Here is a 19,580-nt window from a genome sequence, read left to right on the forward strand (position 1 = left end):
CCTTCTGTATATCTCAAGTGAACTACTGGGTTTTTTTTTCAGTTTTCAATGAATTATATTCTGTGGGTAAACTGCTTCCTCCTTTGGAGGACTCAGCTCCCATCACCTCCTCAGAACAGAGTTCAAGATGTTAAGTCTGCTCTTACAGAGGAAAACCTCAGCCTCCTTTAATGCTTTTAAACAAGGCAGGGTGAGTGGAGCTCCCCTGGATTTGTTTGTGAGAAGCTCTAATCCTCACAGTGGCACTGCTGCCTTTTAAGTTTGTTCTTAGCCATTTAGAGTCAATTAAGAAGAGCAGTGAAGTGAGCAGTTAGATACCCATTTCTATGAGCAGGAGAAGGCTGGAGTCCTGGCTGATCATCAGATCCTTGTTTCAGAGGCTGTCTTCCACTAGCTATTTTTCCTTGCAAGAAACGTATTTTTCACATTGTGGAAACTGGAGTCAGACCTATGGAGATCCAGAAATAGGATGTTCACTTGGAAAGAAACAATGACACTGAAGAAAACAGTCAAAAATGACCATGAAACAAAATTTATAAGGTTTCAACTGAAAATGCTAAACGCTTTTTTCCTAAATAAAATTATTTGATGCTATAAAATATTTTTTTGTGATTAAGTATATCAAACATGAAAATGTAGATTCTATTTATTTGTGATTCATTATCAGAAATATAATGGGTTGAAGTCTTAAAAATATTTTTTCTTTGGGAAAATAGTAATTTTAGTTAGTTGTTGTTTGTCCAATGAAAAAATTTTCATAAGTTTTTCTTATAACATGCCCTGCACAACTTGGGGAAGGACCCTTGAGATTTATGGGACATGTATATGGTTAGAACTGGAAACAAGGAAATTAAGGTTGACATGGGTGATTCCCTTCCTCTTTTCAGGAAATAAACAGTCCAATAGCAATCAAGGGAATTATTCCAAGAAAACCTCATGTTCCAAAACAAATAAAACATATTCCAGTGAATGTTTTCCCAGGAGACCATCACAGTTGAGAAAGAAAAACAGAGCAAGCACTGTACAATTAGGTCAGTTATATCCTGACCTAAGAGAATTAGCATTTTTGCCCAAACTCTGCCAGAGATCTTTGTTGCCCCATGGTAGCAGACCCAGTAGATGCATGAAGGTTTTACAAGATTCAGCTTGTCTGGAGGTAGAAATAGAGTAGTTATAATGGTACCTATGAGGAATCTCACATTTTTAAGTCACTGTGTAGTCACTGACTAGACTGTGTTTTTTCCAAAGCCCAGAGTAGCTGGAGCTGACAGCTCCTCCTTGTTTTGCCAGGAGAAAAATGCCTCCAGACGCAATAGCCCTGACTTTGGTGGAACCACAGGGAGGACAAGAGTGATTCAGAAGCTCTGCAGGGCAAGGTTGGCTGAGTGCCAGGGAAAGCAGCAGCCTAACACAGAAGATGGGCTCAGCATTGAATTTATCACATTTGCTGGATGACAAAGCCAAGTTAGATGGCAACAAATGTAATCAATCTCTCAGACTCCAAGACAAAACACAGGGCATCTCCACGCCCCAGTGGCTTATTCTATTTTTCAGGTTCTTGATGAGGATACATCCAGTGCATGTGGACTTCCTCCAAAGAAAAGGGATAGGAGTGTGAGGAGCTGGCAAAGAAGAAGAGAACCAGGTATTAATGTGGAACACAGCACTGCAGTGTTACATAACCTAGAGTCCAGTTTAGTGATACTGCTGTGAGACCAGGAGCATAACAATAATATTTTGATCTGCCAGGTCTGGTTCTTCTGTGAAGACTTCACATCTGCAAGGCTCATGAATCCCTTACATGTACTCCTCTGTATCAAGAAAGATAAAAAGGATGAAGACAGACTATTTACATTTAAGAAATATTAAACCTACACATAATAACAGTGTATTTCTAACCAGCACTCAGACAGTGGATGGCTATCAAAATACAACATAAAGCTGTATCTTCACAGAAATATGGCCATTCAGCTATCACTTCTTATAAACAAAATTGTAATATTGACCACAGTCCATTTATAAATGTATGGGACTTACACTCTACAATTAATTAGGAAAATTATGTACCATGGAGATGTTTAGGTATTTCACAGTGCTTCGTTCTACCCAGTTCTGTTCTCTCCCTCAATATGGAAGTTCAAAAGTCCAAGAAATATTTATTCAACTTCACTAAACCATGACAAACGTATTAGCATTTTAATTACCATTGGCTATTCTCAGATATTAAGAGGCACCCATTTGGCTAAAAAGCCATGTTCCAATGCAGCGTCAAACAATTACTGCAGCCAACTCCTCAGAGATAACTTCAATCTAAACCTTTAATTTATTTCCACTGTGTCTCTAAATACTGCAAACAACTTTGTAAACGCCTTTTTCTATTCACAGAACACATAAGCATACAAGCAATGATTTCTCAGATGTATTTAAAACTCTTTGTTGACTTCTGGGCTGTTGAGTTGGTGGCAAAAAAACCCCCAACCCTTAATATTATACTTAAGATAATGCATACACACTATGAAGATCTGGAAACACAGAACGCTTGTAGCAACAGTGTTTTGGAAAAGGCTGCAATAAACCAATAGACCAAAATGCTGTTCAGAAAAGAAAACACTCATCAAATTTTAAACAGTAGAGTATGTTAAATGGATGAAATACATAACATATTTATTGTGTGATATAGTAGCATATGCCGTTGCACCAATTCTTTTAGCTCAAGTCTCTCAGCAAAAAGGTGATGGGGCTTTTAAAGTCACAGCCCTGTAACACAAGCCCTTGTACAGCATGTTCTGATAGCCCCCAAAACTACACTAAAAAATATTCCAGTCTTATGTTGTTATTGATTTAACTGTACCCCCATTTATTTACTGTCAATGTCATATACGATAAAGGGTTCTGGTCATCTTACTGAACACATAAGAAACCCAGTCAACTGTTTTAACAGTTGATTTTCTGAAGACAAGAAAGAAGAGAAATAAACTGTCATAAATTTATTTTGTTTCACTCTAGAGCTACCATCTCACAGTCTAAAATACATGGGCATCATATACTATCAGGTACAATATATTAACTAATTCTATAATCTTCTGTTATATGTCAAACAATGTATTTGCAGTCTTTCAAAAGGGTTTAATGCAAAGGCAGTTTTCCAGTCTCTATATTTTCTGTTAGGCTTTGAGATTTGCCAAAAGAAAACTCCAAAATGTCTTGCATTGTTCCTGAGGAAGCTTTTCTAGCATAAAATTTACTTGTACTGGAAAGAATAAAGTACATCTGAAGACACACATTTTCTAAACTGAAAGTGAAGGTAACTTTGAAGACGAAGGAAGGATACTGAGGTCCTGGAGCAGGTCCAGAGAAGGGCAACTAGGCTGGTGAAGGGACTCAAGCACAAGTCCTATGAGGAGAGGCTGAGGGAGCTGGGGCTGTTCAGCCTGGAGAAGAGGAGGCTCATCACTCTCATCAACTCAACCTCATCACTCTCTACAACTACCTGAAAGGAGGTTGTAGCCAGGTGGCGGTTGGTCTCTTTTCCCAGGCAATGATCAGCAAGACAAGAGGGCATGGTCTCAAGTTGTGCCAGGGGAGGTTTAGGTTAGATATTAGAAAGAACTTCTTTACAGAAAGGGTGATCAGACATTGGAATGGGCTGCCCAGGGAAGTAGTGGATTCTCCATCCCTGGAGATTTTTAAAGAGACTGGATGTGGCACTGAGTGCCATGGCCTAGTAACCGCAGCGGTAGTGGATCAAGGGTTGGACTTGATGATCTCGGAGGTCCCTTCCAACCCAGCTGATTCTATGATTCTATGAACTTGCACTTGGCAGTCTGAATTCTGTCATAGTTCTAATGTTGTTGACTTGGTCACTTTTGAACCCCCACGTATTTTGCCCTCATCAAGCAGAAGTGCTCCCAGGTCATAACTGACTCTTCCAAGTCAACCCCAGCTGTCCTGAACTAAGCCCTGGCAAAAGAAAGGGAAAGGGCCACCAAGGATCCAGTGACAGCCCAGAGAGGGCTTCCCTTCTTTTCACCAACACGGGTTGCAGCTGGTTCAGGCTTCCCAAGGCAGAAAGGCATGATTATCATCAACACTACTCCTGTGGATTCCTGGATTCAGTGAATGCTGAGACACTCATGACCTCCAGTGACTGTTAGCTCATCAAAGTACTGCATTCCTTTTTCAAAACCAAACCAAACTAGTCTCAAACCAAAGTAAACTTCTGCATCACACTGGGTTCCATGTTAATTCAAAGCCACTGGCCTACACTGTCCATTCTTCTCTACGTCCTACTAACAAAAACCCCCAAACCATGTATTCTCTGCACTGCCACTGATTGTAATATAATATTAAACAGACCCCTCTGAAGATCCAAGGCTGGAAATTGCACAGACAAATAACAAAATCAAGGTCTGCTCCACAAAACAGAGACTCTATTCATCAGGCAGGAAACAACAGGGAGACAGGAAAAGGCAGAGGGAGACTGAAGTGATGCTGTAGTCAAAAGAACAGACATCAACAATAAAGCAGAAAACTTAACTAATGCCAATTCACAGGCACCAGAGCAGAGGCTGAATGTGGTCAGCTGTCACAACAGGTTTTTGTAAAAGTACTGAACTTCCACGTGGTAACAAGTGGTTTTGAGGGATAAAGCTCATTCTACTGCCTTACCCCACCTTTCCCCAAGTGTCACGTTCAGCAGTACGAAAATGATGCAGTATGTGACAGGAAGCAACTTCAAGAGGTCACCTGAGCCATCCCAAGGCTGCAGGGAGGAATCGGCCACATCCAACTCAGCCGTGATCACTGCCTAACCTTGTCTTAAAACCAGTGAATATGTGGACTCCCCAGCCACCAGTCGCACCAGGACTCCAGTGCCATCACTACTTTTGGTTTTGGAAAATTCTGCAAGAATCTGCACAGCACTGCCTTTGCTTATCAGTAGCCAGCAGTACATTCATTTATATTTTTTTCTAATAGAAATAGTTTTACCTTACACTGTAATTTCAGTTATACAGTATTTTTATAAAAGGCATTGTATGTTGGAGTTTGGTGCTGTTCTGATAGTCTGTTATTTTATTGTGTGCAGCTAATGGTGCTTTTTGATATAATACAGCTATGAAAGATTTCCAACATTCTTTAACATTGATGTTGATGGCTTGGGGTTTTTTCTTCCTGTCTTTCTAGCAACAAATAAAAATAATAGATCAATTAAGCTGAGCTTTTACATTGTGCTGGATATACTTGCATTTGCTCCAGGAGCAAATTATTTGAAATATTTAATGTTGCATACTTAATAGTGTTGTGATATTTTACTTCAAAACTGTATTGTACATCACAAATACAATACACCTATGCAGTCCAAATACAAGCCAGCAATGCCACACTTAGTATGAGGAATTTAAACTCAGAAACTGAAATTCTTCAGCACATGCTTAACACACTCACACTGCAGTGAAGCGGACTACCGCGTCAACTTAAGTGACAGCTTAAATATCTGAGTAACTCTAGGCCTCGTTATTTTTTTATTATCACAAAAAGAGAGTTCTTTTTATTCGTATTACAGAAACTGACTGTTACATAATAATTGTGATATCTCAATTAAAGAGCAGCTAAGTACTTTACAGCTGGAGCCCCTGTTGGTCAATTAAACAAAACACAGCTGGGCAGGCTTTCCATGAGGAGTTAGACTCCATCAACCTTTGCTGGGCAGGTGCAGAGTCTACAAAAGCCAGGGACAACAAGAAATAGGACTCCCTCAGATTCAGTTTTCTAAAAGCAATCACAGGTAATTCAGCAATCACTATCTGCAGTGACAACAGCCATGCTATGTGTATACTGGACTCACGAACCAAACTCATTGAATTTCTGACATATTTCTTTCAACATTATCACAGAAACAAACAATTTCATGACCTAAGGACTAGTTTATCCTCTGCACTCCGGAGGCACAGCAACAACCCCTTACTTCTGTCTTCAGTGCAAGAATGGCGAAGTAGTGGGAAAATATTTTTCCTCACTTACCAGACACTTAAATCTCCTCTTTGCAGCCCTATTGATTTCTTGTTTGGAATGACACAGTTCATATAACTATGAAGCATGTTTCCGACAATTACTTATCTCTGCCTTTCTGGCAGTAGGACCCTTTCTCTTTCTAGGTCTGAAACACAGCTTGAATTCCACCGTCCCACGAACTGAACTCTAAGTGACCTTTTATTTAACACTGTGCTGTAATCTCTGCTGCTTCTTTCATCTTATCAGATAATAGTGCTCATGAACTTGCACATTTCAAGAACCACCCACCAATATCTGCAAAGGGTCTAAATATCACTAAGAAAAAAAAATTAAAACATTAAATTCTCTCAGCAATTAGACATACACCAGATCAATTATCAGATGATATACAGCTGTTAGAGTTTCCTCAAGAAAATAATCTTTTTTTTCCTTTCAATGCTTGCCAACTGGCTCCATTATGAATTAGAAACACAAAATCTTCAAAAAGGGTCCAAAGCTGTATGGGAAAGCAAAACAAATACAGTTCAAGATGGTATCAACCTGAAAAAGTTAGTAGTACAAGAAGAGGCCTCCCTCTGTGAACTGGAAGAGACTCTTGGAAACCCTTCCTCAAATACACTGGATAAAGCATAAGACAACCTAAACCAGAAACAATAACCCAGGGATCCATTTGTGGAAGTCACTGTCTGTTTTCTGCACAACATGCTTCATTTTTTCAGGATGACTGATGACAAAAATTTCTTCAGTTCCTATTTGGTAAACAGGTTGCCAATGCAGCTTCAATGAACAGTGTGTAGGTTTGAGGGTGGTTGGGGTTTTTTTCCAGCATTGCAAAGAAGACATTTCCCCTAATGAGTTTTCCCTGGCTGTTCAATACTTATTACAGGTGCTTAAGCAGAGCTTTTATTACCTAATGTTCCATTTCCTACCAAAAGGATAACACCAATGCTCATGTAATGCTGCCCTATAGTCTCATAAAATTGATGGCAGCTCCAAACTTTTCCTGAGCATAATCCTACCAGCATGCCAGCCCATGACAGCAGATATTACAGCAAAATGCTAAATAGACTTCACTGGGAAGTCAGTCACCTCTACCATCTGCAATTTACAAAAAAGAGATGAAAACATGAAGGGCTTTTTGTCCTGCCATTCTCCCCTGTCTCTTTATCCTAAAGAACACATCCGTAACTCCCTGCCTGGCAGAGAACTGAAGCCTCCCTGAAGAGTTGAGAGTGGTAAGTCTTCGGCATTACATTCATTTGTGTTTATCTCTACAGTGGTTGGAAGATTTGTATGACTCTGGGGTCACTGCTGTGGTGAACTGCACAGAAACTAAGTCCTCTACTCACAAAGGAAGCCAACAGCATGATTACAACAGGGCACTGGCCCTTTTTTTTCCTGCTGCACCTTTGCTTTCAGGAGCAAACCAAACCAGTGTTCTTCTCAGAGGGAGGAAGCACCCTGATATACCTTCCAACCTTTGATCAGAAACTTACCGGGGAATGAAAGTCACCAGCACTGGTCAGGAAGTTGAGAAATCATTACGTGAAGCATGGGAAGGAGTAAAAATGACAAATATTGCCATTTTAATAAAAGTAACTGTAAATAGCTCTTATTGCTATGCTCCAGGGACAGAATGCTGCCTGTCTCCAGTAACAGAAGGCTAGAGAAACAAGTTACACATCCAGAGCAATTACAGAGGTCTGATCAAAGCTGCAAGAAAAGCTCTGACAGCTCCTATCCCTTGTATCCCCAGGTCACTGCACTCTACACTGGCTGAAGAACTGAGGAAAATTGAGTTTTCCTGATCTTATCAGGAAGATTTTCGCTTTGGCAATCTATGCTGCATCTAAGGGAGTGAGGCAAAAGTTTCCACCTTTAACCCAGCTCAAGCCTGTCATTACTGCTGCTGAAAAAGGCACTGAAAGTTGATTTACATTGCTCTGCCATCACTAAGGGCTGCTGCTTGTTAAGCAGCTGTGTTCCTTCTTCTCAAGCTGCCATCCATTCCTCTTTCTGTTAAAGGTGACCATGGATGAACTATCAAGCTCTGGCAGCACTTGGCTGCCCCTTGCCTGGCATCAGAGGACAGTTCTGCCTTCACAGGTTGCAACGGTCCCATCACAAACAAGCCAGCCGTGTTAAGGGAGCATGTGAAGGATCTCGGGTGACGAAGGATATGGGAGATTTTGATTTATTCAATTAAAAGCTTAGATCCTCTGTATTTACAGTCCCCTTTTCTTCCTTGTCCTATGAGACAAGCAGTTTATAAGTACTGTTAATCATGGTCACCTACAAACTAGCCCTGGAAGAAGTCTGTATCCACCTCCCCAGACTCCTGTATCAGCACAGATATCAGCCAAGTCTCTCTTTCTGCAGCGTAACAACTGCCATCACTGGGATGTTTATTGCCAAAGAAGTCATCATCTAAGTGCCAAACTCACTCACTCTCACTGGAAGATTTTCATTTCACCTTCCCTCCTCCACATATGTATTTATTCCCCCAACACCAACACAGATGCACTCACATACAGATATAAGTAATGGGACTCAGCTCTTCTCTGTATATTAAAGCCTCTTTCTTGAGTAGGATAATCTTGGCAGCTGTCTGACAAGAGAGACTGTGTGGGAAGAAAATGGTTTTATCTAAAACTTGAAAGAAAGCAAAATAATCTTCGAGAGAACAAACTATGTTTCAACTCTTGCTCCTTCAGTGGAAGACTATTTACTAACAGAAAATACCCACCAACAGCAATACAAAAAGTATTACTCTGAAAGGTAACATAACCACCATGCATTTTTTCTTTCCTTTTACTTACGTGGCCAGTTTTCAAGATGTTTGTTAATAATACAGCTGAGGCCACAGCTGCATTAATAACACAGAAGGTCAGAATGTAAGTCAGTTTTGAAAATCAAAATGTAGCAAATCCTGTGGATTTCTTTTCTTTTAGCTACAGTGGAGTAGGAAGTGTTTCTGCTTCCCATCCTGCCTCTACTGTACGAACAAACAAGACGATATGGAGTGTCTCTGTATTTCTGATTTACTTTTCCATGGCAATCACATGATGAAACATACCACTGTCTTTCATTATTAAAAACTGAGTTTGCTCTTGCAGAAGCTGTATTTCCCCTTGCTCACAGGGTAGACTCTAAAGATCACTTTGCTCTCAGGTTGTGTTGTGACCTACACTCAGGAGGCAGCACGTTTGAACGCCCTGTTTCCAGTCTCTCCAGCCCATCCCTGTGCTGCTCCATGTCCCACTCAGTATATAGGCTCCTCCATGCCCAAATAAGTCAACCTTCTCTCTGCCTCTGGGCTCTTGTTTCAGCCTGTCCCACTTACTCTCCCTTCACCTTCACATTGATGTCTGGTCCCATCCTACTCTGGCTCCTCAGGGCTTTATGTCACCCGAAGCCCCTGCCCCTATTGTCACCTGCTCCCAGCTGTCTGTGCCCACAGGTCATGGCAAGGACAAAGTACAGCAGCTCCTTAAGTGAAATCTCCCAAGGCCAAACAACTCCAACAGCTGACCTTTTGGTCTGAGACATTTCTGCTGAAGCAATTAACAGATAAAGGCAGACAAAAATGCAATTTCACATGGAGGATGTTGGAGATCTTGTTGTTATGTGTTAGCTTATTAAGAACTCCAGCTTAAATATGTAAAAATCTTAAAGGGAACCCTCCCCCCAATTTATTTGGCACCAAAGGTACATAAGCTAAAATGGCAAAATAGAAATGCACCTGGAAATCATGAAACTTTGCAACTGATGCAAAAGAGTCATTCATGAGCAAGTCCTGGAAGGTTCTCTGTATGTCAGCGAATGTAATTCAAATAACTAAACAGTCTCCATTTGAAGCAGTTCAATTCACTGTGGCATTTGCCATCGTGACAGGACAGTACTAACAGAAAAAGCCAAGGTGCTTCACATGCCTACACTTTTTTCTTGAACAGTTCAGTAGCACAATACACCATGTGGTACCATTACAGGTGCCTTCACCTGCTGCCAGGACTGCTTCAGGCTTCAGCAACACAAATGTATTGAATAATGTGAAAACCATTGTATTTGAGACTGTTCTTCAGAACAAAGATTAGCTCTTGCTGGATCTCTAGGAAGGAATCTTAATGATGTTCCATTTCCACCCCCTTGACAGCAATGATGTTTATCACACAACTTCTGTATGTGTTTAGTGTGTCTCCAAATTATTTTGGTCAAAACATGCAGCAAATTTTACACAACAAAGCATTTTTGAGCATTTCAAAAGACATGCAGAGCATGGAAATGATACAGTAACCTGTTTACACAGTTCTCTGTCATCTATCTCCCCAGACTCTTGAAAAACTGACATGGTTCCTTAAGGGACTTGCTTGATTAAAGAACATTAATTAATTGAGTGAACATCTGTGCTGTTTTTCAGCTAATAATTAAAATTAACTAGGAATTGTAATGTCCTTAAAAGTGAAAAGTATACAGAATAGGTGCAGCCCACTTTCTCACAACATTTGGGTAGGGCCAAGCAACTACAGCATTTACCATAACAGTTCCTGATTTGTACAGCCCTGTGGTGGAAGTTTTTTTCCTAGATAGCCTGACAACAGGAACATTTTATTCTTGGCTTCATGTGTTAACATATTAACCATGACAGTGCTGACATTTGTTGCTAAGTAAAATTGATTGTAAATGGTCTAGAAAGCTGCCATTAAATTTAGAAATTATTTCTGGAGTTTGAAATTAAGTACTGTCGACACAACTCATGTTTCCACTTATACTCAGATACAACAGGAATTTTAATGACTTCTCCAAACTCCACATATAAAAGAAAAAGGGAGATAAGAGTAATGATTTTAATTGCTCTCAAACTGTATTACATAAAGCAACTGGTCTATATGGTATCATAAGATCTCAAAGACAGGACAGAGTAAGCAGGAGGGCTAGATGAGAAAATGTCATGTTACATGTGGAAAATGAAATGTTGTCTTATCCCCCTTACATCCTCCACAGTAACCCACAAAGTCAGAATACACCAGGGTCATCCTTTTTCTCACAGAGGAGATATTCTCAGTTATTTAAACAGAGGGCTTTATTCCCTGAGATCAAAGGAAGAAGCCAAAGGGAGCTAAGCCATTGGTATGCAGCACCAGGATGAGGTGGAGATTAACAGCAAAAATGAGATTTCACTGCATGTGACAGAAGCCAACCAGGAGTCTAGAGACTGCAAATATCAGATGACTACAAAAGAGAACATCTCTGAACAAGAAGGCAGACTCATTTAAGCTGTTTTTAATAGCAGACACAGTCTAGAGGTAATCATTGCAAGAGCCAATCTGGAATTAGTACAGGAGTGCTCAGACATGTAATATCAGGCTGCAGACAGAATTGGTGGATTCATACAAATATTAGAGGTGTTTATAAAATTTTCAGAGGCTTACAGAACTATTTATTTCAAGTACAGAGTCACCTGCACAATGACTGTACTCAGCCACTAGTTTTCAATGTACTCAGTTGTGTGCTTTTTCTGAAATGATTTTACAAGATTGGGTGGTTCAAGGAAATGAAATACCTCTCTCAGGACATTTGCTTTGGTATCTACCAACTGTAGACTTTCCTCAGTGGTTTCCTTTCTGATCTCTGCTTAGTAAATAAAATGACGGAAGCCCAAGAATTTCTATTCAAGGCAGGTTGAATGGGTCCTCAAAACCCCCTCATCTGTACCTGGTACCAGCTTTGGAGAAGAGGGCCAGGAAAAGGTACCCTAGAGAACTGGAAGACCAGCAGCACCCCCTAAGAACCTGCCAACACTCAGCTATCAGCATCTCAGGACAAAGTGATGGGGCAGACAGCACCTGGAACCTGTGTGCTTCACTTACATGGCCCTCAGCCTCAGGAGAGACCAGACATGGGCATCCCAGCTGGACCTGGGCCCAGAACCACCTGAAATTTCTGCAGAAGCAGGAAGCTGGGAATTCATCAGACCTTGCTTGCTCTGGTGTCACAACAACAATCGTGATCTTATTTAGCTTATTTTCCGTCTCTTCCTACTCAAGTTTTTCATTGTCACAGGTGCTCCAAAAACCACATAATAACTGGCAGTCGAATTCTGTCTGGAATGAAATTGTTCCCCCTTCTTTTTTGCTCACAGTGCAGAGAGTTTAAATCCTATTGAAGGATTAAAAAATAATCTATTTGCTGTCATCATATCATTCCTCAGGCTTATCCACTTTCTCTGGGCAGTAAATATACTTGTTGTGCTACCTGGCCCGACTCCAGCCCAGTATTAAACTGGTGTACAAACTCTGCATAAAAGAAAAAGAATTTGCCAGCTCATAGCCTTCCACAAAAGGGGCCTCTTTCTCCTGTCTGAGGGGTTTATGCTTCTGAAAACTAAGCACATTGTTTGCAGACTGCAATCAAGAGCCTCTTAAGGAGCTACTGAAGTTTGACAGCGTACAGTCTTTTAGCAATTGGTGTGCACATCATTCCCTGAGAAAAAGTTCCAGTGTCATTGCAAAGTGCCAACATTTACTCCAAGGGTGGATAATCTGTGGATAGCAGGATGTGTGGAGGGGACAACCAGGAGATGTACCCTGGCTGGCTTCTCCACACAGTACACGGTGCACAGAGTTGTCCTGGGGACTATGAGATCACTGAGTCTTACTGGAGAGAGGATACAACTCAGAGAATACAGGACTATTTGTAGCAGTGAAATAAAAATAAAAGCTGAGGGTGTTTGGGAGGTGTGGGCATACAGCAGCCATCAAGCTTGATATGAGCATGGAGAAAAAAATGTAGCCATAAACACAAATTTGATCATCACCCCAATCTCATAAAAAAATGGTCTGTGTCACAAAGAAAACATGATAGCTGCATATAATGAGGAAACACTTACCCTGGAGTCCTTTTCCAGACGAAGTTTGTGTTGAAGACTGCGTCTACTCCTGGCTTTAGGAATGCCATTGTGATAAAAGAAGTATCCAGATTCTAAAAAAGGGAGCTGAAGAAGAGAGAGAAAAAAAAAAAAAAAAACATCATGGAGCTATCTGGCGGTTAGTAAGGATGACAAAAAAACTACCTGTGAAGTGACTCAGGCATCTATAATAAGACTTGCAAAGAGCTATGCCAAAGAGCCCAAATCCTTCTAGGAATGTCACTCCTAAGTTATTCTGAAAAGTGTGCCCAGCAGCACTGAAGTTGTTTGCTACAGGTTTACAATGTGTAACTTCACTTGTCTACACTCAGTATTATTTTCACCTTATGTTTAAGATCAACAGTGCCAATATTCCTGACATGCAAGCCTAATCACAGCAGGATGTATTCCCTATTTTCTGAAAAAAAAACCAGAATAAAAGAACAAAATGAACTGCAAATGATCTGAAATTACACAGAGCATCCTTTGCTGAGCTGTTATAATGCACCCAAACTGACACTGCAACAAATAAGGCAGAAAGCAAAGAAAAATATGATACTTGGAATTTCTTCTGAATGCCACGAAATGGAACATAAAAAGCATACTAAGAAAACAGAGAGCTCAGTGTCCACGTGGGAACAGTCTGGTGCAGTTTTAATGTCCGAGACTTTTGGGCAGCAAGAAAACACCTCCTGAGGACTTCCCAGCCCCACTGAAGGCAGGTGCTGAGGATGTAAGGTGTATGGCCATTATGAAATTCCCCTCTCTCCTCAGAATTGGCAGAGAAAGACTGGAAGGGTAGTAGACATTTAGCTTTGAGAAGGCTAAAAGACATGGTGTTAGGAGAACAGCACCCCACTTCCAGCAGTCAATTAGGAAGCTCAACTTGCATCTCAAATTCTACAGCTCTTTCCCCATTCCAACTCAGTAGGGACATTCTGGTTGAATGTTTAAATTGAAGCAAGTAACTGTGCATTTTTAAGCTAAGTAAAAATGTAAAAATTTTTCTCCTTGTAAAAGTTGAAAAAAAACGGTTGGAAAGGTATATTATATGTTGATGTTGTGAACATTTCAACTTCAAAGGTTTGACCACCCTGTATTTAAAATAACTACTTAAAAGAGATATTCCAGAACAGCTGTAATAGCCCGTTTCTCTCCTTTTTATTATCTATACTTCATGATAACGTAAACATCTTAGAAGGAGTTCAAAGTTCTTTATTGAAGTGCTGAGGCTGATGTCTAGACAGAATAATCATTGTGAAAACCTGGGCTGAATAAGGGTAGCAGGATCCTGCTGTCATAAAACAGATTCTGTTCCTGCATTCGGGTGCATACACAAATCTAAATTTCCTTCTCCAAAATGGTCTCCTGTTTCAGTCAATGTATCATTATATCTGGTGCAGTTCTGCAAACCTGTGAAGCAGTGTGAAAATGGAAGATAGTGAATTCTGAAAATTTAAAATCTGGTCACATTTCAACCATGAGTATGCGAGTTGGGGTTTTTGTTTTTGTGTTTTTTTTTTCCTAAAAGGTCCTTGTTTATGTTAATTGAAACATCTACTATCATTGAAATCAAAGCATTTCATTTTCACATTTAAAATTCCATTGTGTATGATACATACCACATCAGTGCAAAGTAACTTAAAAAAAAATAAAATTAATGTATTCTGTTATGATAAAAAGATCCCTTTTTAAGTGTATGTAAAAGGTTAAGAAGATTTCATCAAAATCATTGTGGTTCCTTGGAGCTGATCTGCATAGCCAGCTGGAGATGGAGACCTTTTCTGGGCAAATAATCAGAATATTTTGCATCAGCTGCATACATATGTGAAGAACACAAAAGCTGAGGCAGAAGGAGAAAGAAGGCTATGAAAGCTTACAGCAGTGGCCGCTTCATATATACCCTCAGAGTCACAGCTCTGAATGTTCAAATTCTCTCTGGGTTTAGGTAATTGTTTTAAAAAGCAGATTTACATTTAAGCTTGTATCTGACATCTTTACTAACTGGGTAATCAGGTATTTCCATAATCCAGAGTTTGGCCCTTCCCCCACATTGGATACATTATGCCTCAAAAACATGCAAGAGGAAAAAAACCAAAAAAATGGAAACCCACCATCTAAATAGTCAGATCAGTAACAGCTTGAAATCCATCTTGGCGTGCAAACCATTACTATCCATCGCAAGCTGTGGCCCAATTACCCCTCTAATTCTCTCAGTGAAGCCAGACTATTTCCTTTCTTTTTATCCCAGCATCAACCATTCAAATGAAATTCAGTCAAATATTGATCTTGATGTTCTAACATTAAGGAACAGTCTCAGCAATTTGGAAATATATAACACGTATCTGCTGTTCATCTTCTGTATAGGGTTAGTTTCCAGTGCCTCTCAGAATGAAACAATATATTACATAGCAAACTTTTAAAGCTAATGTATTCAAGTCTGACTTGCAATTGCACTTAGTACAACGATGACCAGATTTATGGACAAAGTCATGAATAAGTTTGACTATTTCACTCTTTCCACAGTTATCCCAGTAATCTTTGAGGAACTCAGATATTTTACAGTTCATGTGGTTTTCATCCTGGATCAATGAAGCTGGTGGGGACACACAGGAAGGCAGCTCAGTGAGGCAATACCTGAAAGATGACACGATCAAACACCATGGATTGTGAATATTTAGTAGGAGAAGCCAAGCAATTTGCAGGAAGAATCTCAACACTGCAGTAAATCCTTAAAATTAATGAATGTACACATGGGGGAAGTCAGAGGCCTAAAAATGTCACAGGCTTTGATGGGGATTTTGCATTGAGCTCTGTGAATACCGCAAGCAATGACTGAAGCCTCCAGTTCTGATGAACTCCTGCTACCAAGGTAGTAACTCCTCAGCAGCAACCAAACTGCAGGACGCAGGTAGCTCCCAGCAGGGTTTACATTCCCACTATTAACTTCCCTGGGAGGTCTCCTCTGATTTGGTGCTACAGCAAAAGGACAAATAGCAAAATGAGCAGTGCGTGTAACGAAGTGAAATGAAAGCAGAAGGGCTCCTGTTCATGAAGTCTCCGAAGTGTCACCAGCAGTAGCTACTCTGTAATGTTCTCGTTGTAAAGCTAGAATTGCATCTGAGTAAAATTCCTATTCTGGCAGCAGCAGGCTCAGCATGTACCATGGAACAACAATGCACTCAGCCTGGTGGCTCAGATTCTTTCTGTGAGACAGAAGCAACGCTTCCTGCCCTCAGAGAAAAATTAGCAATTAAGTAAGATAACTAATTACTGGAAAGCACTTGAATATTCAAGGGAGGAGGATTATTTAGAATTAGAAAAGGGTCTACTATTGCCTTGATGTACAAACACAGTCCAGTACAAAGCAAGACTCTCAGCATATACAGGCACTTTGTCACTTTCAGTATTTGTATAGAATTACTGCGGAAAAATACACACAAGCAAAACCAGAATCACAAATACAACACAGCAAGTAGAGCAAAACCTCATATATACACCTGATTCCTCCTTTTCTTCAGATCTGCAGCCTCCCTATGGTTATTAATAAGACTTTCTGAAGTAAAGATGAAATCTGTTTAACCTCCTTCCTGAAAGGACATGGACCAGAAAATGCGTTTTAAAAATTCAGTGTTCAACTAAATGGAGGAAAGAAAAACTCTTTCAATGGAAGAGGCTTATGTGAAAGAAAAATGGACTTGATAATCTCAAAGGTCTTTTTCAATCTTAACGATTCTATGATTCTATTAAAATGAGAGAAAGAAGCAGGAAACGCTTCATATTGTGCACAGTCTTAGCACCAATACCTCTGACTGAAGTATTACTTAGCTGTTCTCAGACTACTGCTCCACCACAGTAGTCCAGGTGTAATTATTGTTGAAATAAAAATAAGTAAGTTAAATTCATGGTTCCCAGCCTTTCTGTACTCTTCTCCTTACCTATGACAGTCTCTCCCCAGCAAGGAAAAGAAGCGAGAAACTCCTTTGTGTTTCCCTTGATGCCCCTCCTGGGAAAAGGGCTGTGAACAGGCAGCTACAATTCTCCCCTGCCAGGCTCGGGCAATGCTTCTGGGAGGCCATTCCCTAATACTGACAGGGAGAAGGAAGTGGAACAAAAATTACAGTCCACTGCTGAGCCCTCAATTACTGATCTGATCTGCTCCACAAAGAAAAAATCAGGTATAAGGTAGCCTGTTCCTCACAAGCACCTGATCTAGGATGGGGCAGCACACACATGGCTCCCATCCCATCTTGTCTACTTGACAGAGAAAATCAAACGGTCCTTCTTTCTTGGTTTTGCCTTGGACAATATACACAGTGGCACCAGACGTAGTTTTGCCTGTCACAAAGCAAAGGACAATATCAGCTGCAAAGTGGTGCAGGGATTTAAAGAAAAGACACCATAGAAAGACTAAATTCAGACACTGTTCTTTATTCTAAAACTGCAGCACTAGGGCCACCTTGGGCAGAGCTAACACTGAAAACAACTATAAAACAATCAGCATCACCTGGTCAGAAAAGCCCATCTATTGCAAAAGTATTGTGAAGCAGCAATAAATGCTTAAAAGGGAAAACTAAGCTGAATAAAGTTGCCAGTGGCATCAGTATTTTACCTGGCTCTCAGTGAGAGGTCCAGCATTCACAGCCTGGCACTAGTTTTAAGAAGTGACAAATACAATATGAAAATAAAGAGGTACCTTGGTTCCCAGGCTTATCTTTAACATTAAATTTTACTGACTCGCTTCAGGGCTCTATCTACATACATCTCACAAGCAAATTGTAGTGCCCACAAAAAGCTTAAGAGCAGCTTGGATTGCCCCCTCCTATTTTAATGGGGATGATCTCTGCCCAGTCTTTCCAGGCCTGTTTCACATAATGTAACATCTCTACAGCACAGTGCCAGTTTTTGTGCATCATTTCCAACGATTTCTCCCCAAAAACATAATATTCTAAAACCAGCTTACTTGAACCTTTTATTAAGGTTCCTCTCCCAAGTTACCAATGTCTGTAACAACTTTCTTTTGAATAAACTCATTTATAAATACAGGCGAAGGGTAACTTATAGCAAGTTACCTCAGAGTCACCTTCTTTGATCATCAAAATCAGCATAAATGGATCTATCAGTGAATGGGGTTCATGGAAAGCCCTCATCCAGCCAGGCTGACAAAGACTTTCCTCAGGGCTCCTTGCCTTTCTTAGTATGAATGTGCGGACATGGATGCGATGGGTCAAACAAACACTGATGCTAAAGAAACTCTTTGTCTGCTCTGAGGAAAAAAACCTCACAATACTCATCCCCAAAATAATTTAAAATAAAAATTTAGTTGTTTTTTTTTTTAAAAAGTGTAACGCAAAACATCTCTCCCCCGCAGAGTCCAAGCACTGCCCAAGTATCACTCCTGACTTTAAAAGGAGCCATAAAATCAGCATAGGTGAGCTCTTTCATCCCATTACTGATCACTAATTACACCAATGGAAAATATGACCTAAACCTCGTACAAGTAAATGTATTTGGAGCTTTCACAGGCCCCACAGGCCCCACTCCTTCAGTTGTCACTGCAACACAAGAAAGTGCCTTGGAGCAGAAATTAGAAACCTTTTAGAAACCTCTTCATCTGAGTTTTACCAAATGCACTGAGGATGCTTATAAATATTCAATATGAATTTTTAAAGTCTCTTTCTCTCATTTTCCCTCACCCCAATTAGCATTAGAAATCGTTTTACTTTTGAATACACAGATGGGAGCCAAGTCTGAAGTCAAAAGCACTCACTCACTATAGTGACGAAGGCCATGTAAGAGAAGAGTCAGCCTGAAACACAGGCAGCCCCAGGCACTAAAATAACACAAAACGAAGCATAAACAAGAAAGGATTAATTCAAACGTTGGTGGAGAAATGTGAAATAGCACAGAGGACTAAAGCTGTGCCAGAGCTCGCCCAACATGAAATCCAGTCCACCATGTCCCCACAGCCCCAGGCAAGGATTTCACACTTTCTCATTAGTGTCCTATAATTACTCCGAAAGCTCAGCATAAAGATATCAGGTGGAGCCAGGGATCTGCACAAGCTCTAAACAGCTGGCATAGTCAGGCCCCGGTCTGAGTGTCACGACATGTCACGGCTCAGTCTCCCTGGCTCATTTCTCATGGTACCCGTGTGTTATTCAGCTGCCTCCACCAAAACCTGAGCTGCTTCTCTTGGCAAATCTGGCAGGTGGATGTGTTAGCCATTACCCAAAATGTACATTTCATATTAAAATATCATCAGATGATCTTTGTGAAATCAACTGATTAAGACAGTGAAGCATTCTCCTACAAAATAATTCAGAAGTGCCTGACTTAGACACTTAGATATGTTTTCAGCTCTGTTTCATATAAATATCCAACCACCTCATAAAGGAATCAGCAAGAGGTGGTGGTAGTAAAGAAGGGCCATGACCAAGTAGAGAGATCCAGAAGTCATAAAATCCAGAAATATGGTAACACACATGATAACAAGGCCACCTGTTACTGTTAATTAGGGTATTGGTTATCCTATAAGAAAACAGTAACCTTGCTTAAAAAGTTCTTTTAAGTCTTTCTCAAAAAAACAGAAGTAGTTTCCAATGGTTTCTGAAAGGTTCCCTCACCCCCATAGCAAAATGTCTTTTCCTCTAGAAACAGAGTA

At 40.4% G+C, this 19,580-nt stretch overlaps 1 protein-coding gene across 1 annotated transcript in view; it reads right to left on the reverse strand.

Annotated features, from left to right (window-relative positions):
• PCSK2 (proprotein convertase subtilisin/kexin type 2) overlaps positions 1–15,580 on the reverse strand; it is an 86,112-nt gene extending 70,532 nt beyond the window's left edge. The window contains exons 1-2 of the mRNA XM_029961630.1: positions 15,554–15,580; positions 12,899–13,003 (exon numbers count right to left, since the gene is read on the reverse strand). Of these exons, the coding sequence (XP_029817490.1) occupies positions 12,899–13,003; positions 15,554–15,580 (132 nt within the window). The remainder of the gene's footprint in view (positions 1–12,898; positions 13,004–15,553) is intronic.
• Positions 15,581–19,580: the final 4,000 nt, after the last annotated feature.

Source organism: Manacus vitellinus, unplaced genomic scaffold, assembly GCF_001715985.3.
Source record: "Manacus vitellinus isolate BGI_N305 unplaced genomic scaffold, ASM171598v3 scaffold_38_pilon, whole genome shotgun sequence".
Classification (NCBI taxonomy): Eukaryota; Metazoa; Chordata; class Aves; order Passeriformes; family Pipridae; genus Manacus; species Manacus vitellinus.